This window comes from Trichosurus vulpecula, chromosome 5 (assembly GCF_011100635.1).
Source record: "Trichosurus vulpecula isolate mTriVul1 chromosome 5, mTriVul1.pri, whole genome shotgun sequence".
Taxonomy (NCBI): domain Eukaryota; kingdom Metazoa; phylum Chordata; class Mammalia; order Diprotodontia; family Phalangeridae; genus Trichosurus; species Trichosurus vulpecula.
In genome coordinates, this window is record NC_050577.1 from 191,484,412 (window position 1) to 191,510,475 (window position 26,064).

At 41.4% G+C, this 26,064-nt stretch overlaps 1 protein-coding gene across 1 annotated transcript; it reads left to right on the forward strand.

Moving 5' to 3' along the window:
- Window positions 1–1,772: 1,772 nt before the first annotated feature.
- Window positions 1,773–3,602, forward strand: KCNA5 (potassium voltage-gated channel subfamily A member 5). The gene has a single exon (XM_036761061.1). The coding sequence runs from the start codon at window positions 1,773–1,775 to the stop codon at window positions 3,600–3,602; it is 1,830 nt and encodes a 609-aa protein (XP_036616956.1).
- The last annotated feature ends 22,462 nt before the right edge of the window (window positions 3,603–26,064 follow it).

Genomic DNA, 26,064 nt, shown 5'->3' on the forward strand with positions numbered 1-26,064 from the left:
CAATATGTTGAGATATATACACATATATATGTGTATGTGTATATATGCATATGTTCATGCATGATTTTATTACTTAAAACTAAAAATAAGTCAGATTATGTACTTGTATCTGGCTTTCTCAGTCACATACTTTCTCCTGTAATTTTCCTTCTCTACCGCTACCTGCTGAAACCTGTAATGGGTCAGGATGGGCTGAGAAACCTTGATTCTCTATGCTGGAAGAGAATTCTAGAGTTCATCTCATCTATACTCTTGCCTGGCAGCAGTGTGACACCCAGTTTATACTGAACAAATGGGAAGCTGGGACTGGGAGTGCTGGTGGTTACGGTGAGGAGAGGCAGGATTATATCCCTCATTCTTAAAACAATTCTTAAACAAATAGGAAAGTAGGTTACAGAGTTTCCCTGACTTCTTATAAAGAGCCCCCATTTACAGATGTAGGGTAGCTTGGTACTAAATACTCTGAACCTGTAAAATATTCAAAGAGAAATAATCATCTTTTATCAAGCATTTTTGGTCCTTTTTGGGATCTCTAGTCAGTCTTCTCCTCCTCCTTCCTATTCTGGTGAGATTTGGTCTTGAGAGTGGAGAGTTGTGGGGTTATTCAGAGAGGTCCCTTGATTCTGCCTGCCTGGGGCTGCCCGAATGTGTCTAAGGGAAGTACGTCTGTTGCTGCTTCAGGGAAGAAATGGATTGGGAATGTGGATTTTCATTAGAGTTGAAGCCTGATTAGACGGCACACAATTTCTGACCTGTAAGTGTAACAGAGACTGAAAAGGTCTCTTCACTGGCTTGTTAAGGTGTTTCTTAAAAATTGTTGTTCATTTGAAGCATTTTAGCCCCAGTTGAGGACTCTGTCAACCCCTCCCCTACTGAAAGAGAAAGAAAAGGAGAGAAGAAGAGGGAGAGACAGAGACAGATAGAGAGACAAGAGAGACAGAGAGGGACAGGCTGTGAGACAGAAACACATGGGGTGGGGGGGGGAGAGAGAGAGAGAGAGAGAGAGAGAGAGACAGAGAGACAGAGAGAGACAGAGATAGTGACAGAGAAACAGAGACAGAGACAGAGAGACACACAGAGAGAATGAGAATCATTTTCATCTCTTCCATCGTGGAACAACTCGATATTCTCACCTTCTCACTCCCCCGCCTAAGTCTATCCAGCGTATTGCAGAGTCCCAGGTGAGCAGAAAAACACAAAGCTATTCTCATCTTCTTGCCCAGGGGAGTCTTGGCTCTCTCTCGTACACAACCTGTGCTGCTCCTCTGAACCTCTCCCTGCTCTCTCCCTGCCCTCTCTAACCAATAACTCCAGCTGCGCCTCTGCACAGGGGGACGCCCCCAGTGTTTTGGAAGAGGAGGGAAGGGAGTAGAGGTGGGGGTGATGTTATGCCGCTAGTCTGGCAGGACTATAGCGGGTGAGAGTCGCGGAGCGGGGAAGGGGAGGAAGAGAATGAAAGAAGAGGTGGAGGGAGCTACAGGGGGTGGTGGCTGAGTGCCTTGCTGATGGAGAGCGCAGTGTAAGATTGCATCTGCTTGCAAAGAAGCATTTATGCTGCTTGGTAACCGACTAGCTTGCAGAGAGAAAAGAGCCAGGGCAGCTTCTTGACGTCAGGACTAACTGGGAGTCGCTCCGGCAACCCCAGCAGGGACCATTCGCAGAGATTCGGGCAGCCAGGCAGGAGGTTAGCGGAGGGCTTGGAGAGGGCACAGAGAGACAGTGTGACGGAGGAGCCAAGAGGCGGGGGCGCAGCATGCCCCTGCCCCTGGCCCATGGAGATTGCCTTGGTCACCCTGAAGAACGGAGGCACCACGGCCATCGGGAAAGGAGAGCAGGCTGGGGGAAGCAGCGGCCCCAAACCGGAGGAAGAGCTCTTGCGTCCCTCGACGGTGCAGCTCAACGACGGAGCCAAGGAGGGGCCGCCAAGGAAGTCTGGACGTGGCCGTGGTGGGAGAGGCGAGGGCCAAGCTGGACGTCCCTTACCTGAGCTTCCTCAGGCAGTGAGACAGCAACCTCCTGCACAGGGGGAAGAAGAAGGAGAGGCAAGCTCCACCTTGGGAATGTCGGAGGGGGAAGGTTTAGGGTCATCTGCACTCCATCATCAGCGTGTTCTCATCAACATCTCGGGCCTGCGTTTCGAGACTCAGCTGGGCACCCTGGCTCAGTTCCCGGACACTCTCTTGGGGGACCCTGCCAAGCGTCTGCATTACTTTGACCCCCTGCGCAATGAGTACTTCTTCGATCGCAACCGACCCAGCTTTGATGGCATCCTCTACTACTACCAGTCGGGGGGCAGGCTGCGAAGGCCAGTCAATGTCTCTTTGGATGTGTTTGCTGACGAGATCCGCTTCTACCAACTAGGGGATGAGGCCATGGAAAGGTTCAAGGAGGACGAGGGCTTCATCAAAGAAGAGGAGAAGCCACTGCCCCGGAATGAGTTCCAGAGGCAGGTCTGGCTCATCTTTGAGTACCCAGAGAGTTCTGGCTCAGCCCGGGGCATCGCCATTGTCTCCGTTTTGGTCATCCTCATCTCCATCATCACCTTCTGTCTTGAGACCTTGCCTGAGTTTCGGGATGAACGAGAGTTGTTTCATCATCCCCAGCTGCCCCAACAGCCTCCAGCTCCCCCCCAGAGCGCAAATGCCAGCCGAGGTGGTGGTCGGGACCTGCATCTTCTGCCTCAGGGGCCCACAGTAGCTCCTATGATGCCCAGGACCCTGGCAGACCCATTCTTCATTGTGGAGACCACCTGTGTAGTGTGGTTCACCTTTGAGCTTTTGGTACGCTTCTTTGCTTGCCCCAGTAAAGCTGAATTCTCCCGCAACATCATGAACATCATCGATGTGGTCGCAATTTTTCCTTACTTCATCACCCTGGGCACTGAGCTTGCAGAGCAGCAGCCAGGGGGAGTAGGAGGAGGCAGCAGTTCGAATGGACAGCAGGCCATGTCCTTGGCCATCCTGAGGGTCATCCGCCTGGTCAGGGTCTTTCGTATTTTCAAACTCTCTCGCCATTCTAAGGGCCTCCAAATCCTGGGCAAGACCCTGCAGGCCTCCATGCGAGAGCTGGGGCTCCTCATCTTTTTCCTCTTCATTGGAGTCATCCTCTTCTCCAGTGCTGTCTACTTTGCGGAGGCTGACAACCAGGACACCCACTTCTCCAGCATCCCAGATGCCTTCTGGTGGGCAGTGGTCACCATGACTACGGTGGGCTATGGGGACATGAGACCAGTGACGGTAGGGGGCAAGATTGTGGGATCTTTGTGTGCCATTGCAGGTGTCCTCACTATAGCTCTCCCTGTGCCTGTCATTGTCTCCAATTTCAATTACTTCTATCATCGAGAGACAGACAATGAAGAAAGGGCAGCCCTCAAGGAAGAACCAGCCAGCACCACAGGCCGGGGCTCAATACAGGACAGTGTAAATCAGCTGAAGTCTAGTGGGAGCAAAGGGTCCTTTACTAAAATTCCAGAAAACATGGAGGGGGCCCACAGAGAAAGCTGCCCCCCGGAAAAATGCAATCTTAAAGTCAAAAGCAATGTAGACATAAGGAAATCCCTCTATGCCCTTTGCCTGGATACAAGCCAGGAGACAGATCTGTAGAAGAGACCAAGACAGCCAGGTGGAGATGTAAGAGGGGGAAACAGGAGGAGGGGTCTTGATAGTGTAAATCTATTTTGTACCATTGAGTATTATACAAAGACTATTCCCCAACCTGATTTTCTCCCTCATTCCTTCTCCCCCTCTTTACCCTTTTCTTTTTTTTCCATGACACCAAAGGGTCACTTATTTTTAAAAAGTACCACATTCCATGACGCAGGAAACTGTTGAAATGGTGAGTGCAGTAAGATGTATGTATTTGCAGTCCTGGTCACTTTTAGCCACTAGTGGGAAAACCCAGACAAGAACCTTGGGAAAAAACAACCACCAACAAGGAAAAGCTAGGGATTTTGTAAACTGCAGATACATTTGTTGCAGGTTTGAGTAAATTAATTTAAGTATAGGGGGAAAAAGTTATTTTTGTGGTAGGTAAAAGGAACTTTTATACTATAGCTCAGATATTTCTGACATATTTTCTCTTTCTATATAAATATGTTGTGCTTATGGATGGAAAAAGTTTGTGCTGCTTTTCTGGGAACCACTATTTCACCAGCACCTTCCTTATACAGACACTTGTTTCTCAGCATAAGCCTGTCCTAATTCTCATGTCCACAGGCCTGTGTATCTCTGGGTGTGATGTGAACTCAATGCTTTAGCTATAGAAAAGAGACACTTTCTGGAAAGAAGGGCAAATCTGAGTTTTTTGTGAGCCTTAAATAATTGGTGTGATTTTCTTTCTACACACTTTAATGAGGTTGGAGGAAGATTTCTTAGAATTCCTTCCTTTGATTTTTATCCTCAGAAATAAAATGTTACCTTATTGAGGGGAGTGTTTGTTTTTCTACCGTTGATCATTTTTTGTGATTACAAAATAATCTCCTTGTCTTCTTGATTTTGGATTCATAGCAAAGACCTTACAAGGATAGTTTTGAAAGCTTATCTGTGAGGTACAATATTCTTTGATTTGCTCAGAATGTGTTTATTAAAATATCACTTTAACGAGCTTTTTGCCAAGGAACCTGTGCTTCTTGGATTCAACATCTACCAGGCAATGTGGATCAAGTGAAGAGAAACAGGAGAACAGACCCTGTCCCCCCCATAATCTCCTGGGAGTTCTGAAGGCTCTCTTTCCCCCAGGTTTTAACTCTGCTTAACATGGAACTGACAGCTCTGAGAACCAAGATGACTGATTCTTCTCAGACAATGAAGCCAGACCAACAGGAGCTTTATCATGCCATGGAGTCACCGAGAGACCTGTGTTTGATGGAGTCACGGAGAACCTCCCTTGGTATGGGGGAAAGCTGTTCTCTGCTTTTACCACATGCAGTGGCTGCAGGGAGTATGGGGGATTTGCTCATTCACATTAAATGTTGATTTCTGCAGCTTGTTGCTTTGCCTTTAGTGATTTTAATCCCCCAGTTTGGACTCTCTTTCTTTCCTTCTGGCGGGGAGGTGGTGGCTAAATACCAAAGTAAGTATACATGTACAGAAATTTCTCTCTGGGGTTAGCTGTCTGCCCTGGTGTTCTGAATTAATGATATTGCTTTTCCTCCTGTTAAATAATCCACAGAATGACTTTTTAAATCCTCATCAGGGGTCAGATGATGATCCTTAACCCTCCCCCTCTCTTTTTTCCCACAACAATGGCTAAGCTAATAGCTAGTTTTATACAGTGGAGTCAAGTCTTTAACAATGTGGTATAGTGGAGAGAGAGCAGGTTTCAGAGCTAGCTTTTTAGGATTTAAGACTTACCTCTTATGCATAGTAGCAGAGTGACCCTGGGGAAATTATTTCATCTCTCAGTGCTCTAGGCAACTTTCTAGGACTATAAGTTGCAGAGAAAATGTCAGTCTTACCTGCCTTGGTAAAGGGAGTTTCTTCACCTGGAACTTCATTATACTAATGAAATCACAGATCCTGCCCCTAGCCTTCTATTCAAGTCTTCACATATCCAGATAAGCTTAAATGAATTTTGGGAATTTGCATTTAAACGAGACAGTCACACAAATAAATATATAAAAGAGGTGGTTATGATAATGCAGACAGATGTGGGGTTTTTTCCAGCCAGAAAGTGTTAACACACAAATTGAGGAGTAGAAAACCAAACGTAAGCCGAACTCAGCACACTCATTTGCAAGTTAAAAGAAAGGAAAAGCAGCAGAGCCAAAACCTGATACTAAATGATATCACTCCCAAGTCCACTGGGTCCTTTAGCTTCCATTTTCATACAGTTTGGCAAATCTGGAATGGACTGGTTGAAAGAGAGTGCAACTAGATTCTTTTCAATTCTCTTTTCCTTTTCCCAGAAACTCCAAAGGGAAAGTAGTCTCTGTTGATTTTATTTAAAAAACAAAATTATCTGTCTATCTGTCTATCTTTGTCTATTTTTTCCTTTGCTCATTTATTGATTTACTTGACTATCTATTCATTTATCATTCATTCATTTATTTGCCTGTCCATTCACCTATTTATTTGTTTGGTTTTTGTTTCTTTGTTTTTATTAAGACTGGATATCACTTTTTTGCCTAGGCTTAAAATGCAGCAGCTGCTCACTTTTCGATCCAAATGCTGATCACAGAAGATTTAACCTGCTTGCTTTTTCTGACCTGAGCTATTTTTTCCCTCCTTAGACAGTTTGGTCGCCCTGCACTCCCTAGGGCTCATCATATTGGTGTCAAACATCCAATTGGTCTTGACATCCAATCAGCTTTATCCCCATTGCAGTTTAAAACTCCAGAACTCAGACAAAATACCAGCCTCAATCTTCCACAGTAGCAGAGATTACAGGGGAGCACCATCACTATCAATGATCACTGTTGACTTTGACATTTGTTCCTTAAGAAGCAGGTGGTCAAATGGAGTAGAGAGGTTAGCATATAGGCTTTCATTGGTAATTGAGGAACCATAATCTTGTTTGTGGCATATATTTGGCCAATAAGCACAGGCGCTCTGAAAACTATAAATTAAATGTGAATTCATTAATAATAATCGCATTTTGAGGATGGAGGAAAAGAGGCAATGGATATGCATTTTATGTGGGGTGAGTGGGATTTGGTGGTAAAGATGATAGTGATCTGGGGGGGAGGGACCATAGATATATAACCAAAGGAACTAAACTGAGGTAACAAAGTAAATCAGCAATGAGAATAGAACCAGAAGTCTTAAACTGCAGCCCTATGATTGATTATTTTATTCAATGTTTCCTGGGAGGCCAGTGGCAACCCTGGATGACCAAAGTGTGTATCTTTCATTGGTCAATAGGAGATGGGTAATGCCAGGGTTCTTAGTTTGCTAGGAGGAACTATGATTGCCTTGGAAGCCAGGAGTAAGTGCTCTGCAAACCTCGAGGGTTTGAGAACTGGTTTCCTTGAGATTTCTTGTACTATGTGAAACCAAAAGGAAAAGGTACCACATTGATTTTTTAAAATTTGCCATTGGTCAATCAATTTTAATGTCTAAAGAAGTCCTTTTATCTATCATTGGGATGTGAGTTAATAAATATTCATTGAGTACATGTTGTCAAATCTATGATGAACTCATTGTGTGTAGGGGGTGGGGAGGAGAACATAATCACTGTCTTTTAGGAAATTACGATTTAGTTGGAGCTTGTAATTTAATATGTGTTGAAGACCTCTCCACTTGTGTGGTGTTCCTGGTGTAGCAAAACATTTCCCTTGGTGTTAGGGTCAGAAGACTAAAGTAATGACACAGCGGTTATGCTTTGCCAGTCAGGAAACTGATAATGGCTTTGCCAATAACTGAGGGAGAACCTAGAGATTGTGTTTGTTTGTATACTTTCCTTGCCCACTTCCTTTAGAAATTTAGTAAATACCTACTATGGGGCAACCCTGTGTTAGATGCTGTGAGGGGTACAAAGAAGATGGCATAGTTCCTGAAATCAATGGGAAATTTAAGATGTGGGAAATGGTAGCAAACAAATCAGTATCTAATTGGTGAGTTGTATGATCCCAACTACCAGAGTGGAAAGTGTTTATAGGACAGGAACATCTATAAGGGCTACAATAACTATATTTAACATTTTTATAGTGCCTACTATGTGCCAGGCACTGTGCTATTGTTGTTGGGTTGTTTCAGTCGTATCTGACTCTTTGTGACCCCATTTGGGATTTTCTTGGCAAAGGCACTGGAGTGGTGTGCCTGGAGTTAGGAACATATGAGTTCAAATCCAGCTTCAAATATGAACTAGTTATATGACCCTGGACCCTGTTTATCTCAGTTTCCCCAGCTGTAAAATGAGGGTAATAATAGTACTTATTTCCCAGGGCTATTGTGAGGACCAAATAAGGTCATAATTATAAGGTGTTTAGGTGATACAATGGATGGAGTGCCAGGCTTGGAGTTGGAAAGACTCACCTTCCTGAGTTCAAATCTGACCTCAGGCACTTACTAGAGGTGTGACCCTGGGCAAGTCACTTAGCCCTGTTTGCCTCAGTTTCCTCATCTGTAAAATGAACTGGAGAAGGAAATGGCAAACCACTCCAGTATCTTTGCCAAGAAAATCCCAAAGGGGGTCACAAAGAGTTGGACAAGACTGAAGTGATTGAACAATGTTCCTAACCACTGTGCCACCATAGAATATCAGAGCTAAGATAGTCACCTTGGAATTTGACAGAAGTGGCCCAGAACTTGGCCCACAGATCATAGAGCAAAAAAGTGGCAGGCTTGGAACTTGAATCTGCATCCCCTGAGCCTCAGCTCCATCCATGTTCTTTACCCATACCACACTGCCTTCTTAAATGCTTAATTACATCAACAATTTGGATGCTGGGTTTTTCAACTGGTTGATCATCATTCATTCAACAGTTGATCAGTATTGTACAAGCGCTGGGAAAAAGACAATATAATTAAGACATAGCCTTGCCTTCAATGAAGCTCACTATATAGCAGAAGGGGTAGGAAACAAACACAGATATGCAATGCTTTACAGTGATTACAGGAGGCATCTTGGCATTGTAGACAGAATAGTTGTCCTCTGAGTTGAGAAAATTCACCTCTGATATGTACAATGTGACCCCAGGTGACTCTTTGAGTTGCAAAACATGTTCTGAGCTGCATCAACTGAGGGGATTACCTTACTGGGCATTCTGTACTCTATGAAATCAAAAGACTGGTCAAAATAACAAAGGAATTATAATAGCTTGTTTTTAAATAGTACTTGAAAGTTTTCAGAGGTCTATATGTATGTCATCTCATTTGAACCTTGCAATAACCCTAAGGAGGTAGGTGCTATCATCATCCTCATTTTACAAATAAGGAAACTGAATCTGAGAGAGGCTAAGTGACTTGCCCAAGGTCATACAACTAGTTTGCGTTTGAGGTGGGATTTGAACTGAGGTCTCTCCTGACTCTACACCCAGAACTCTTAGCCACTGCACTGCCTCAGAAGAAGTGATGAGGGTACAGAATAGAATGGAATGAAGACATAGCCCAGGTCCAAAGTCCTGTGCAAAGTCAGAGGCAGAAAAGATTGATGTCTCAGGGATCAGGGAGAGCTTCACCAAGAGGCAGCATTTGAGTGGAGACATGAAGGTGGTTAGGATTTCAAAAGATGTAGGTGAGACTTCAAAGAAAGACATTTTTCAATCTTTTGTAGTCAAATACTTTAGTCGTAGGAGTGGAAGCTGAAAGACATCAGCAATCACCCTGTCTCCTCTTATTTCACTGATAAGGAAGCTCAGGCTCAGAGAAATGAAGCAGTGCAACTCAGGACTCACAGATAATAAGTGTCAGAGCCAAAATGGAACCCAGGCCCTTTGGCTTCAGTTCTGGAGCTCTGTTCACTCTGCCATGATACTTCTAGGAAAATGATCATTTTAAAAATACTCTGTAGTTTCGGTGAGAAATATTCAATAGAAGAGCAGTGTGACGTAGTGGATAGAAAACTGGCCTCTTAATCAGGAAGGCTATGGTTCAAGATCTGCCTCTGCCCAATACTGGCTGTGTGACCCTGAGCCAGTCTCTGCACCTCTCAGTGTGCCAGGTCACTCTGGAAGAATAGAATTTTAAAAGCAAGCATGTTGATAGAGGGGAGTTCCTCACCAGGAGCTCTCTACATTGCTGAAATCACAAGCCTGAAAAAAGAAAAAGAAAATTCAGTAGTATAAATTCCTTTTATGCTCATTAGCGCAGACTTGATATTTAGTGAGCAAAGGAGAGAGGGAATTCATTTATGTAGAGCCTATTATGTGCCAGACACTGTGCTAAGTGCCTGTAGATATTATAATCTAATATGATATAAACATGTAATATAAACATATCTATTATAATAGATATAAATATCTATAATAAAAAGCTATAAATATCTATAATAATAGCTATATCTATAATAGATATAAATATCTATACTAAATAAAACTATAACATAATGACTGCATAAAATTCGAATACAAATAAAATATAATATAAATATAGAATAAATATACATAAGAAATACTGTACAATTTGATCCTCACAACCCTGAGAGGTAGGCGCTAGTATTATTTCCATTTTACAGATTAGGAAACTGAGGCAGACAGAGGCTAAGTGACTTGCCCAGGGTCGCACAGCTAGGAAGTGTCTGAGGGCAGATGTGAACTCAGGTCTTCTTGACTCCAGGCACCATCTAGCTTCCACTAACTTGATGTATGGATAGGAATTGTCCAGGCAGAAGGCGAATAGGAAGGCAAACTAAGTATGGTAAACATGGGTGAAGGAAGCCATGGAGGTGGGAATGAGTATATGACATTCATGGGACAATTGAGAGAACAGCTTAATTCAAGTAAAGGGTGTGTTAACAACTATATATCTATGTATATAGATGTTTGTAGAATTTTACAATCACATAAGAGGCAGCTAGGTGGCACAGTGGAGAGAGTGCCAGGCTTGGGGTCAGAAAGATCTGAATTCAAATTTACCCTCAGACACTTACTAGCTGTGTGAACCTGGGCATGTCACTTAATCCTGTTTGCCTCACTTTCCTCATCTGTAAAACGAGCTGGTGAAGGAAATGGCAAACCACTGCAGCATCTTTGTCAAGAAAACCCCCAGTGGGGTCACAAAGAGTTGGACACAGCTACTGAACAGCAACAACAAGAATTTAAACCTGAGCCACAGGGACCTAAGGTGGCCTGCATTGTAGAAATAAATTTAGACAGCTAAGATCTTCAAAATCTATATCACTAAGGAAGATTGTGATTGTCACTTGGGTGGAATAGGAAGAAGGCTCTAACTGGAGGCTTATTTCCTTTATTCTTTTATCTCTAGAAGGATATTGGTCTAGAATCATATTTCTCTTTTATACACAGGACATTTGCATTCTAGGGGGATGATGCACTTTTGGGAGTTAAGAAAAAAAAACAAGAAAAAAATACTCTACAGGGGAGAGTTACTCTCATCCTGCTCGGTTACCCCTCACCCCCTGCAAGTACTTATTGTATGAAAAATAATCATAGAGAGCCAGTAAACATGCATCTAAACAAATGAAAAACAGAAATTAGAGAAGGTATATAGACTAGGGTAGATAATAAAATACACAAGAGCAAATGGGCTCTTTGACTCGGGAGAGAGAACAACCTCATGAAACAGGTCTACTCTTATCAATCATTCTCTAGTGGATCCTGGCACAGCAAACAAGGGACCTCTTGGGTGGGGGTGGAGTGTGCAGTTTCCCCCATATGCCTATACTCTGAGGACACTGGATAACCATTCAGAAGTTCGTACCTTCTCTCTCACCTTGTCAGTCTCAAACCTCACTCTTCTTTCTAAAGTCTCTCTATCAGCGAAGATTCACCTCTCCCTCCAGGGTCTGTAATATTATAATATTGTAAACTAAAATATATCTAGTAATATGTAATTTTTTAATGTTTGAAGTGATTTAATGTATAAAAGAACATCCCCCAAACACAACAATTATTGGTGTTATTAACAATGAAGCATTGCAAATATATGAAGTGTTTTCTCCCCTACCACTAAATAGGAATATATGCTAAATAAATGTAAAAGGAGGTGAGGAACCTTAGGATTTGATGAGTAGCCCAAAGTTTTATACAACATTCACATATGGCTTATATCACAGCAATAATATTCTCTGGTACTTAACGGTGGATATTATATTTCTTCTTCTCCTCCTCCTTCTCCTTCTCCTCCTTCTCCTCCTTCTCCTTCTCCTCCTTCTCCTTCTCCTTCTCCTTCTCCTTCTCCTTCTCCTTCTCCTTCTCCTTCTTCTTCTTCTTCTTCTTCTTCTTCTTCTTCTTCTTCTTCTTCTTCTTCTTCTTCTTCTTCTTCTCCTCCTTCTCCTTCTCCTTCTTCTCCTTCTCCTTCTCCTTCTCCTTCTCCTTCTCCTTCTCCTTCTCCTTCTCCTTCTCCTTCTCCTTCTCCTTCTACTTCTCCTTCTCCTTCTCCTTCTCCTTCTCCTTCTCCTTCTCCTTCTCCTTCTCCTTCTCCTTCTTCTTCTTCTTCTTCTTCTTCTTCTTCTTCTTCTTCTTCTTCTTCTTCTTCTTCTTCTTCTTCTTCTTCTTCTTCTTCTGGTATCATTTCAGAGTTATTTGATATATAGCAGAAACAACAACGACAAAGACCCCACAGTGAGTAGTTTGTAAATTCTGAAGAGGTGAATTTGCCAATACAAAGGTGAGGGCTGGGTAGAGAACAGCCATGCCCTTTTTTAGGTTTCCTCAACATTGGCAAATGTTCCATTTATGTTCTGATCTTCTACTTTGGGTTAGGATGGGAGGGGGCTATTATTTCTAAAGTCTGAAACATAGAAAACAGAAATCCACAACCAACTGAGCATTCAATTACCTTATGAATAATAACAGCTCAGGGAAGACCTCAGGTCAGAGTCTCTCAGCCAATTCAGTGTACTACATTCCCTACATGTATGCAGAATTACCAGACCATCTTTTCAGGGAGCTGACAAAGCTGCTTGGGGTGGGGTGCTACCCTTTGGTAAGAAAGGGTCCACCTTGCCCCAATCACTTCTTACTTAGTCCTTGATATATTGATGGCTCATTCTGTCTGCACACTGTAGTCTGGTACTGTAGTGCCACCTAGTTGCTTCTTCTTGGTGTCAATGAGTAAAAACATCTCTGCATATTTTCCCTGAGTTGGCTTTGCATGTGAGACTAGAAGGAAGAGTTGAATGGTTGTATGTTCCCTCTGCTCTACGTGCACATTCCCCTCAATTCTTCATTCCTCTTTATGATCTAAAGAACAAAAGCTGCAGCTTGTATTAGTCTGCAGAGGAGTTCTTGTTGTTGTTTGTCCTTCATTCTTAAATAGGACCATGACATCATGGAGATGATGTCATGACATGCAAGTGAACTTGAAGTTATGCCCAGCCCCAAGGACAAGAAGTTGACTAGACTATGTTTGGTTTTAATACTGTTGTTGGGGTATCTCTGAGGAATCAGGGCACCTCTTGTCTAATACTATAAACTAGAGACTCCATTCCAGTGTGGTCCCCCCATAGTTAGCCACGGGTGGCCAGCACCCCAGTTCAATAGAGTTAATTAACATCAACCAGCTTTTACAACGGGATATTTTCTTCAGAGATATAGCAAGAATAGAGTCCCTGAGAGCTCTTCCAACCTTTCTTTGCCACACTCTACGGTGCAGCCAAACTTCCCTTCTCTCTGTTCCTCACATGCAATGTCCCATCTCCCATCTCCATGTCTTTTCACTGGCTAGCCCCCATGCCTGCAATGCACTCCCTCCTCACTCCCGTCTCATAAAACCCCATTTTTTCCTTCAAGTGGAAGCTCAGGCATTGTCTGCTCCATGAAGTTGTTTTGATGCCTCTAAATAACAGTATCTTCTCTCCCTAGCTGCCTTTGACTACCTTTTGTTTATTTATTTATTTATTTTCTATATACTCATAAGGATGTTTCCCTTTCAGACTTTATTTGTTTTTGTCTGTATATCTATTTATTGTTACTGTGGTTCAGTTGTTCAGTCATGTCTGACTCTTCATGACCCTGTAGACCATACTGTCCATGGGGTTTTCTTGGCAAAGATGGTAGAGTGGTTTGTCATTTCCTTCTCCAGTAGATTAAGGCAAACAGAGATTGATTGGCTTGCCCAGGGTCACACAGCTAGTAAGCATCTGAGGCCAGATTTTAATTCAGTCCCTATCTTGGAGCTCTATCCACTAAGACACCTACCTCCTTAAGGGTCTGTACCTTTTCTGAAGGAACAGAACATTACCTTGGCTGATGACTTAAGCTGAGAATGAAGTGTGAAATGTTGGAGTCTACAACTGCCATTGAGGAGCAATCCCATCTGAGAAAAGAAGCACAAGCAATGTATTGACCTAACCAGCTGAGGTGCCATGGCCTGTGAGGATAGCAGCCCAGTGGCCAAGCCACCATTCTAGCGCAATGACTACATCTGACCATGAACTTTGTGAGGACATTTCAAGAGAAAGAAGACTTGGAGGTCTTACAGTTCCAGAGAGATGAGTCCAACAGTTCTGGTATCATGAATTGCATTCTCTATGTAATGCTATGCTCACTCTTCCCCATGGATGTTGTATGTACTGGTGGAAGAGTATCCCCCAGGTTTATAGGAGGGATTTTGTTTTTATGTAATGTTTTTGTTACGCCATTTTAGTAAAATATTTTTATTAACAGTTGAGTTGAATGAAAAGGGTTAATTGGATAAATGTTAATGGGATGCACACTAATGCAGCCTCAATAGCTACAGTGTTAGGAGTACATCCATCCCTAGAAAATGAGGCAAATAACCACCCCTTGGGGGACTCTAATCTATCAGTGCAAGTGAGAATTGGTGAAAGTGATTACAGAGGGTAGGAATTTACATATTCAGTGTGAGAATGTATATACGTGCACATATGCACACACACACCCACTTATGCAACAAGGTTTTGTGAGTGCCCAGATTGCCTAAGATGGAGGGACCATCCTCTGGGAAAAAACAATACCCTTCCATGTGGGTAGGAGTAGCCATTTTCCATTGGGTACATAGACACAACAGGCTACATTAAAAATACCAGCCTGAGATATTCTCTCTTTTCCAGCTTTGACCAGAAGGATGGGTACCATGAACTGAGCTATATGAAGGTAGTTCTTCCCTCCCACTCTTTTAGGCCTTGTGGTCCTGGCAATTGGCTTGGGTTTTTGTTCTTTTTTGTTTGTCTTTTTTCTGTTCTGGGTATGGATGGTGGAGTCTCCACTGTACCTGGACTTGAGAAGAAGTGACCTTGGAGGCAGGATTCCAGGATGGATATTTCTGGCAGTCCAGCAGGGAAGCCCTGAGAATCCAGGGAACCTGGGACTTGAGCCAAGGGTAGATTTGGACTTGGAACTCGGTAGGATTATGCTTTATGGGAACTGAGCTAAGCTATAAACCTGATTCCTTTCCCTTCTCTAGAGACTAAGGTGGCATGTGGTGCTGGGGGGATATATCTCCACATATTGGGGAGGGGATGATATTTGTATATCTGCTTTGGCTGTACCTTTCAAGTAAATATGCCTTTGTAAAAGCTAATCTGATTGTTTAAGCGATTAATTGGAACTGGGTACAGGAGACCCCTAAATCCATCGGTGGGGCTTGAGTCAATAGCAGAGCAAGTAGATGCTCAGGCCTCTTCAAGGACATCAGAGAACCCTGGGGGAAGGGTGAAATGTAACACACTTGGCTTTTAGGCAGCATGGGCCAGGGCAATCACTGTTACACATACAAACCCACACATAATACACACATATGTTTTACCGTAATAGAATGTAAACTGCTTGGCAGTACAGATTGTGTGTGTGGTGTGTTTATATCCCCATATAGTAGGCACTTAAACAATGTTGGCTATATTGGGCATTGGGTAATAACCTTGCCCTAGCCCCCACCTCCCACTCCGTCTATTCATTTGCATATGAGATCTAGAGGATCTTTTTAGGAAGAGGAATTCCTTAGTGTCACAGTCCTACATAACTCCTCAGGCTATTTTTAGAAGAACCTTCCCAAAATTGGTGGGGCACAGGATCCTCTCAGTGAGTTAAACCTGCTTTGTAAAAACTTTCTAACCTGAAGCTTTTCCCAATTCCTCTTAATTCAAATGCCTTCCCTCTACCGATTGTGACCTATTTATCCTGTATATGGCTTGTTGGTACATATCCGCTTGCTTGTTGTCTCCATTCTGTCCCCGCACTAGACTATGAGCTCCTTGAAGGCAGGGACTGTCTTTTGCCTTTCTTTGTGCCCCAACATTTAGCACAGTTCCTGGCACATAGTAAGCTCTTAATAAATTCTTACTGATGGGTTGAATGATAAAGTCTTGGGATATATAATTTAATCTTTTGGGAAGGAGAAAATGAGTTGAAAGAGATTAAATTCCTTTGGGCATTTAGCTGGCTGGTTCTTTCTGTTTTCCAAAAAAGCTTATTCCATGGAGTCTAAGATTCTATGACCTGACAGATTTACAAATTTTCTCCTTATAGAGAGAATGTTGCTTTATTCTAGTCTGGTGAGTAGGTGCATGGGGCCCCCGACTTTCTAAAAGGACCGACTTCTAGGCTCTGAGCTAAAAGAGAGATGACAGAATCCACCTAGTCTCCCTAAAAGGAAAAGCAGTACTTCAGTTGAGGACTCTGGTCAAAACCCAGTAGGTGGCAGTAGTGAGAACAGCCTAGGAAAAGGAGGGATAAGATGCCCATGCAGGCAGAAGGCAAAACTAGGAAGATCCCTGTGATGAAATCAAGAAGAATCTGGTGACCCTGCAGCATCAGAAGAGCCATATTTGCATGCTGGGCTGCATGTCCCTGCACAGTATGCCCCCATAATATCCACACTTCACGTTGATGGTAGTTGTATTCCATAGGAGTAAGTGACTCAGTTGTATGAGGGAAATTGTTGCTTCTTTTCATGCATTCTATGGCTGACTATGATAAGCACATTGGTGGGGACCCATGAGACATGATATTGTGTGAATGCAGAACCACTGAGTACTTGAGCATTTTCTGGGGGTCCAGGTATGAGAGGAAATGCCCCAGGAGCTAAGTTATTATTCTTGTTATTAAGAACAACAATAATGATGAAAAGTACCTCAAACTATTGGCTCTTTCACTTGCTCTTCTATTTGCTCTTTTAAGTGGCAGCCTAAGTCCTTTGTCTTATTTCTCATTTTAATTCTTGGAGCTGATGAAAGAGACCATCCATTATAACCTTCAACAATGGAAATGTTAAGTAAATTTAAAACACCGGTGTCTCGACTCTTGACTGCATGGGTACATGAACAGCCAGTCCATCAAGTCAGTCCACATACAGGGATGGCTAAGTATTATACATCATAGGACCATAGGCTTGGAAGATAAAGTTTTAGAGATGGAAGGGACCTTAGAAGATATCTAGTTCAACCTTCTAATTTTATAGGTATGGAAAATAGAACTCTCCCCAAGGTCACACAAAAATAAGTGACAAGGCCAGGCTTTGCACTCAATGCTTCCAATTCTAAATCCAGTTTTCTTTCCACTTTGTGGATGGACAATGAACTAGCATATGCGGGGCTTAATTAGCCCATAGTATATTACCAAAGATGGTTTGTGCTTGAGAATGGTATAAAACATCATCAAAGTCACTTATGACTAGAAAAGATCATCCTAGGATTTAAAAATCTCTTAGGTGGGTGAGAAAGCACATTGAGGGGATGAATCCTTTATGGAGGCTTGAGAGGAAGACTTAGGCAAAAAGTACACAGGAAAAGAAGATGGGAAAGGGGTGTAATCTACATTTATTGAGGAGGTAGCTACGTTGATGAGATTAAAGATCCTTCCAAGTATCTACCGAAAATAAGCAGCTGCTGTTTTTTGAATTTCTTCCTCCCTTCAGTAAGAATAGCCCGACCTTTAGTCCCCATCACTCTTATCTGCCAGTATAGACTGTGAGGAGGAGCAATCCTAACTACTTACGGGGAGCAAATGGATTCCTAAAGGCTCAAGCGAGATAAATCCCCATCCGGGAGGAGATGCCAGGTTAGGCTCTGTATCTGTCATCTTGGCACTATAGAATGGCTCAGCTGAAAGGGATCTTGGAGATCATTTAATAAAATGCTTAAAAAAAGATGAAGAGATGTAGAAGATTCAGTCATGGAGCCAAAGCGCAGCAAATTAGAGGCAGAGGCAGGGACCATTTCCACCATTATACATTAACACTTCTGGATGCAAATCCTCCAGTTCCCCTTAATTCATCCTACTTCCTGCTGTACCAATTCAACCATGCCATAGAAAGCACTGCTCTCCATTGTAACACCCCATCCTCAACACACATACACAAACCTGGGGAATTCTAAACAGTTGCCCAGGTTTGGTGAATCGCACATCTTCCCTTCCAGGATCTGAGAAACAGTAGGTGGCCAGGAGAAGTGGGCAGGATATCTAGAGAAGGGATCAAGGAGATGGGGACAAAAGAAAAGAGCTGTTGGCTGACAGAAGGGAACAAGGGATATTTCAGGGCTGCTACTATCAACCAGGAAGGATATTTTATTCCAGGGATCATATATGACTGTCCACCATTAGGAAACTGGAACCTACGATGTTCTATTCCAGCCAAACATATTAGGATGAGCTGAAGCTGGGTTGTCTCTCTTCAGGATCAGCAGAGTATTGTTAATTTCTGCTTGAAGGGCAGAATCATTTGAAGATGACTATTTTGAGACATTATTTGGAGACAAATGCATTTAGCTGCCTTTTCATTTTTCCACTAATCTAAGAAAGCCCATGGCATACACCCAGGCTAAATAAGATGCCTGAGCATTCAGCAGAAGTAGAGCCTGAAGTGGGAGCGAGAGGCTTGGGAGGACTTGCTGACCCTAACAACTTACCTAGGGGGCACAATAAGAGGCCAGAAATAGAATTTGTCAAAGGAAAGAGGTGAGGCTTAAGAGGGAAAAGCAGAAGGGGAGCCAACACGAGGATGCTGTTAAACAGACTTATCTAGGGTAGTCAAGCCAAATCCTTCTAGTCCTATCTGAATCAGTCAGGGTACTGAAAGTGGCCTGGACTCTAAAAAATCTGTTTCCTTATATGCCCTTTGGGGCTAAGATGCTGGTAAAACATACTGAGTATTCTTTTTTCTTCCCTGTTGTTGTTTGGGAGGAAAAAGATAGTTTGGGAAGTATTTTTCTGTAGTCTGACCTCTAAGGTCAAGAGGTTTGAGCTTGTTCATCATTGACAGTGTCAACTGACCAATCTGTCATTTTAATATTTGTCTGTGCCATTTTTTTTTCTGAGTAGATGATAGTCCTGGGTAAGAGTGGTAACCCAGCATCTATTAGTTGGGAGGTTTACTCCATTCTTCTCACATAAATTTTTTCAGGAACACAAGTCAAGCCTTCTGCCTATAGTTTCAGAATATGCTCCCATCCTTTAAAAAAGGAGAATCTTTGCCCATTTTCCAGTCTTACAGGACTTTTCCAGTTCTCCACGGCCTCAAAAAAAATCAGTAACATCAGTTTGGCAATTGCCGCCACTATTTCTCAAGCCTCATATACATTCTCTCTAGCATACAGTTAAGGGGAATTAATATACAAATTCTCCAGTCAAATTGTATCATCATCAAACCCTTGTTACTGTGCTTCAGACCAAACCCTTTGCAACTGTAAAATCCTATGATTCCAGAAATCCTTTTCCATGTGGATCTTTTTCTGTTTCCCATAAACCTGAAAGTTTTCAGAGAATCCATTAGAAATTCACAACAGAGCTGTCACCTTAGCTTCTTTAAAACACACACACACACACACACACACACACACACACACACACACACACATTTAACCATATTCTCTTTCCCTCCAATCAATCACTGTTGGGGGAAAAACAAAAAGAAAATCCATTGTAACAAATATGCATAATCAAGCAAAGCAAATTTCCACATGGGCCATGCTCAAAAACATATGTTTGTTTCTGCATCCTGAATTCATCTCCTCTCTGTGGGGACAAGGGTAGCACGCATAATTGGTTGATTATTAGATTGATCACAGTTCTTAAGTCTTTCAAAGTTGTTTATCTTTGAAATGTCATTGTTCTTTAATAAATTGTTCTCTTGGTTTTGCTCACTTCGTTCTGTATCGTTCATATAAATCTTTCCGGGTTTCTCTGAAACTGTCCCTTTTGTCACTTCTTATGGCATAATGCTCTCCAATTATATTTCTATGCCATAATTTGCTCAGCCATCCCCCAATTAATGGTAGTCTTTTAACTTTCCAGTTCTTTGCCACTACCAAAAGAACATATAGTAACTATAATCACATACACACATTTATAAACACAGACACCAACACATATACATATATATGTACATATGTGTGTATGTTTTTCGTGACCCCATTTGGGATTTTCTTGGCAAAAATATTGGAGGGTGTTGCCATTTCCTTCTCTAGCTCATTTTACAGAGGAGGAAACTGAAGCAAACAGGAGTAAGTGTTTGCTCAGCGTCAAACAGCTAGTAAGTGTCTGAGGTCAGATTTGAACTCAGGTCTTCCTGTTCTAGGCGCTCTATCCACTGCACCACCTAGCTGCCTATACACACACACATACATACACATACATGTGCATGTGTATGTATGTATGTGTGTGTGGGTATATACACCATCCTTCCTTAAGTCCTAAACTCCTTCTAGCCGTGAACCTCATATAGCACTTTGTCCTGCAGATCCTTAAAGGAGTTAGGTAATATTTTTACTTAGCAATACTACCACTATGCCTATGCCCAAAGGGATCAAAGGAAGAGGAAAAGGATCCATAAGTAATGCATGTATTTGTACATGTATATATGTGTATATAGATATTCATAGTTAAAATAACTATAGCTAGAACTATAAATATATATATTTAAGGTAATAGTGCTTATGTGTAACTATATATGGTTACCATTATAACTATATTTATATATGCACAACTATTTGTATATATAAGTATCTATAGTGATAATAGTAACCATATATAGTTACATATAAGCTATGTACACTAAATATAGCAATAGTTATCATTATAACTATATGTAATTTATTTATAACTATATACAGTTATGTATATATAAATACAGTTATAATGATAAGCATATATAGTTAGAGATGCTACATAAACTATGTACGGCTATGGTTATCATTATAACTATAGACATCTAAATATACATATAGATATCTATACACACCTAACTGTATGTATGGTTATTTTTATAGCTATAACTATAAATGTGTATATATACAGTTATAGTGACTATATGTAACAAGCTATCTAGTTATAGCTATAGTCATTGTTTAAAGCAATAGAGATCTACATGAACATATAAATATCTATATATACATAACTATCATTATGGCTATAAGATATGTATGTATACTGTAAGTATATATAGTTATAGTTACTATGTATAACTATATATAGTTATCATCAGAACTATAATTATATATAACTATACAACTTTACATAATTATATAACTATATGTAACTATATAACTGTGTATGTATATATGTATGTGTGTGTGTGTATACACACACATATACACACATACACATAGGGGCAGGTAGGGGCTCAATGGATAGACTATCTACCTTGGAATCAGGAGGATCTGAGTTGAAATATGGCCTAAGACATTTACTAGCTGTGTGACCCTGGACAAGTCACTGTTTGTCTTAGCTCCTCATCTGTAAAATGAGCTGAAGAAGGAAATTGCAAATCACTTTACTATTTTTGCCAAGGAAACCCCAAATGGGATCATGGAGGGCCTGACATAGGTATTTATATACATATAACTATATTCAGTTTTATATATGTATATACATATGGCATATAGTCATTATTATAACTATAGACATCTATATACATATAAAAATACATATATTACTTATGGATCCTTTTTCTCTTTCTTTGATTTCTTTGGGCATAGGCATAGTGGTGGTATTGCTAAGTGAAAATATTATGTAACTCCTTTAGGGATCTGTAGAACAAAGTGCTATATGGGTTCAAGACCAGAAGGAGTTTATGAATTAAAGAGGCATGGTGTTAAGGTAGGCTTCATGGAGGAAATAGCATCATAATGGAATTTTAAAGGATGATGCAATAGGGCCAGCATTTTCCTTACTCAGCTCCCTTCCTTCAGCCTCATTTTGTCCTAACATCAAGCCTGAAAAGGTACTGGTGTTATAACTGTCTTTACAACAGATGGGTAGGAATTCAATAGGTGAGGAAAGTGAAGGAGGACTTTTGAAGCATATAGAACAGTATGAGTGAAGGCATGAAGATGATAGAGGTTTCAGACATTGAAGACTGGGTGAATGATTGTTGCCATTGGCACAGAGATGGTAGTTAGAACTTTGGGAATAGATTACATTGCAGAGGAAGAGAATGAAGAGAGAGAAGTCCAGGAACAGAAATGTAAGGAAAAAAAAAAACCACACACACACACACATTAAAAAATCAGGATGAAGAATAGGAACAGTAGGATCTTAACATCATAGAACTTAGAGCTAGAAAAGATAATCATTGAGTACAGATCATGTCCACTTCCATAATTTTGAAGACAGAGCAATTGAGACCCCAAAAGACTCACCCAAGGTCATACATGTAGTATGTAACAGGGCTATAATTCAAACCTAGTCCCTGTGATCATAAGTCTAATAGTCTTTCCATCCCACTATGCTTCCTTATCTAAAAGTACCTTCTGAATAATGTACATTAATCTGTTACAGATTAAAATTGCTTTGATATAGATTCAGAGGATAGAGTAGAGGGCTGAAGGAGAGCCAGGAAAGTGATGTGCCTCTGAAGCCAGTAGGAAAGAATAGTTATGAGTATTAAGATCTTCAGAAAGGTCTTCAAGATCTCAGGAGGATGAATGTGAGAAATTAGATAAAAACCAATGGGTTTGACAACTAGGTCATTGATGATGGTGGTGATGATGAATACGAGGAGTGAGATAAAGACCTTTGGGTTTGACAACCAGGCTGTTGATGATGATGGTGATGATGACAGAGAGCAGTTTCAGTATAATGTTGCTGATGAAACTAGATTATGAGTGATTAAAGACAGAGATTAAGAATCAGAGGTATCAGTTGTAGACTGAAGTTTACTAGCAAAAGAAGGAGGAAAGAGATAAGAACAGCAACTAGATATGGCAGAAGAGTCAAAGGAAAGGATTTTTTCTAGGCTTAGGAAGTCTTGGCCATGTTTATAGGCATATGGGAAGAAGGCAGTAGAGAGGGAGATGCTAAAAATGCATAAGAGATTGAGGTAGTAAGGTCCTAGAGGAGGTGGGAAGGTATGGAATCAAGGGTCTTTGATTAATTTTAATGAAGAGTAGGAGTACCTCTTCTTTGACTGGAGGGAAGGAAGACAGATGTGGGGATGATATGTCTTGATATCATATAGATATTAAATTTTAATAGAGAGTGTGAGGGGAAGTTTCTCAATTTTCTTTGTGATATAATAGTCTGTCATCTATTCTAAATATTGGAAGGGGGCAGGTAGAGGGCGAGTTAAGGACAACAGGAGAGAAGGAGCCCTAAAAATTAACTGTGGATATTAAGATAAGGAAATAATAAATATAAAAGAGTATCACAGCACAGCAGCAAGAGTCCAGTTAAGATTATATATCATATATTTATGATGGATGAAATCAGATTTATGATGTTACTTTTTTCCTCCAGCCATGCTCCATTACTTCAGAACAGAAACTAAAGGGTGACCATTATCCAGGTATGAAGATTTGCAGGTCAGGAATTCTGAAGTCTAGAGAGGGAACTGATTATTGGGTAGTAATGAATTATTTAAGGTTAGCTAGAGTAGAAGATGGGAAAAAAAGGGGATCAAAGGTCATAACAAGGATGAAGAATGGGTTTGATGTATATGTATGAGAGAGGAAAAGGTGGGATCATACAGTGTTTTGGCTAGAATACAGAATTTGAAGGTTTGGGATCTTGGAGGTAACAAATCACTAAATGGGTATTTCTTCAAAGTGAGAACTCAGACAGACCTTAGTTTAAAAAGGTCAAGGTCTACCACTTCATCCAGGGTCATCTCCAGTCATCCTGATCTATATCTTGACACTGGATCCAGATGACTCTGGAGGATAAAATGAGGCTGGTGACTGCACAGCCCTTCTCACTTAAGTCTTATTCACTTGCAAGTCATGGCATCACCTTCCTGATGTCCTGATCCTCTTCAAGAATGAAGGATAAACAACATTTCAAGAGATGGTGAAGCCTAATTGTGATCATGTACCTGAGGTAGAATGGAAAATCTGCTGAGGACTTGTTTGGTCAAATTGTAAAGGGATCATCAGTAGGAAAATTGAAATCTCAAAGGATATTTACAGGAAAAGCATGAGTCAGTTATTAGTCATTAAGAAAGCTTGAAAAGTAACATGGAGGTCTATTTGTACATAATGGTAATGAGGACCGGGAGAAGGTACCAGAAATGGATTTTCAAGGACTGGAAAAGTACAAATATTAGCAAAAGTAGATCACAAATTTAATCCCTATTTCACATGGTAGTCCTTCAGATATCTAAAGATGGAGCCTGCACTCTGACTCACCAAAAACAATTGTCTGATACCATATGTAACCCATTCTTCACCTTCAGAAATCATCTATAAGGGCAAACTTATGCTTTTAGGGTCTCTGGGATCCATCCTCTTCAACCATATGCAAACATGTCTTCTCCCACTGCCTATGGTTCAATTCAACAAACTAAAGGAAAATATTTTAAAATGACCTGGGTCTTAAGACACTGAAACTCTAATAGAATCTGATATCATGTTTCATAACTATCTTACAGGCACATAGGCTCCTGGGGGGAGGAAGGGATATTGAAGGGAGAAGATAAAGTAGGTGAGAGGAGAGGAATATGGTAGCATACAGTATATAGAGTAGCAGAGAACAGTGCTGAACCTGGTTTGAACATGAGGAATGGGCCTTTACCTCAGATGTATTTTACAAAATTCCCCATTCTTGGATTTATACTCCACCAAGCAAGACCAGTAACCAACAGTCAAAATTGTCATAGCTTGTTTCCTGGTTTAAAGCTAAAGGAGAATATGAATTCTATGTATTAATATGTTTCTTGCATATTCCGTTCTTTGAGTATCTTCACAATATCCCTTTGACATAAGAAGAACAATACCCACCTTTCTATGTCAAAGATAAGGAATCTGAGGTCCCGAGAGAGAAAATAATTGACCCTGCAAGTGGTCCCCTGACTCTTCACCCAGAACTATTTCCACTTGACCATTGGCCAAGGATTGGTCTCAGCCTCCTGCTGATGGTCATCTAAGCTCAGAGCAGTTGCTGGAGGCTCCTGTGTCAGTAATTAATGTGGGACTTTCTTTCACTGTTTTATCTTTTAGCACTTATGTAATCAAGTGCCCTTGAAGAAACTGGCCTTTGTTTCTTTGATTGGATCAGGAGTCTTTGATGACCTCCTTGCCTCAAGGGAAAGCCTGGTTTGCATGGGTTTGAGTCACATGTTTGTGATGCTTTTAGGTCCAGTGGGTTTGAGTGGAATGTTGTGATGACCTTTGACCCTGAACAGGATATATAAACCCAGAGGCTGGCATTTTTACTGGGGGCTCTCACTCGCTGGAAGAGTGGTGCAAGCCCTTGTAACTGCCCCCTGGCTTTTAACTCAGATGTTGGTTTGTATTTGGTCTGTTTATAATGTATGTTTGCAATTTGCTTGTATTTGCTCTGAAGTCCAGGGTGCTGGCTTTTCCTCCTGAACTAGGTGAATGATATTTGTACGTTGGATTAAAGTGAGAGTGTTAACCCCTTAAAGTTGCTTTCCTTAGAAAAGCAGATCAAAGAACCTGTGTCCTTTGTGTTCTTCTGTGTGCTGGTTGTTGTTGGTTTTACACAGTCACAGTAGCTCTTAGCAGATTGTTGCTACAGCTCCTCCCAAAATGCAGCTATCAACACCTGTTATCTCCACATGCCAAGTCCTTCAGCATTGGGTCACATGCTTTCCCAGAAGTGGTCAGGGCACTGGATTAGCACTCTTTTGGATGTGCTCAATCAGAGTGGCCTGAGGTTTACCCCCAATACATATGATACTAAGTACCCATGTATTCATGATGAGCCAACCTGGAATAGAAAGCAGATATCCATTTGCACTAAGAATGAAGGTCATGTGACCATAAAATGATGTATTAGTTACTTTTTTCAGATCTCTCCCATTCTTTAGCACCCCCAATAAAAGAATTTTGCATCAGACATTCACCCCAGCCATCTTTGCCCTGCTGCTGTTCCACCCAATAAAACAGATATCTAGAGACTATTTTCAGAGAAAGTTAAAGCAATTAACTCCAAATTCCCTTCCTGAGAATGTTGAATCTTCCACCATGCTGATACGCACATAACATCTCCCTCCTCATTCTTCTCCCCCCTCCATCCCTGATTTTCATCATTTTCTCTGGAAACTACAATCAAATCAACCCTACCATGGAATCTGGAGAGGGTGTCAATCA

Bases quoted from the DNA above. Each gene is read 5' to 3' on its own strand.
- KCNA5 (XM_036761061.1), top strand. From the start codon at position 1,773: ATGGAGATTGCCTTGGTCACCCTGAAGAACGGAGGCACCACGGCCATC.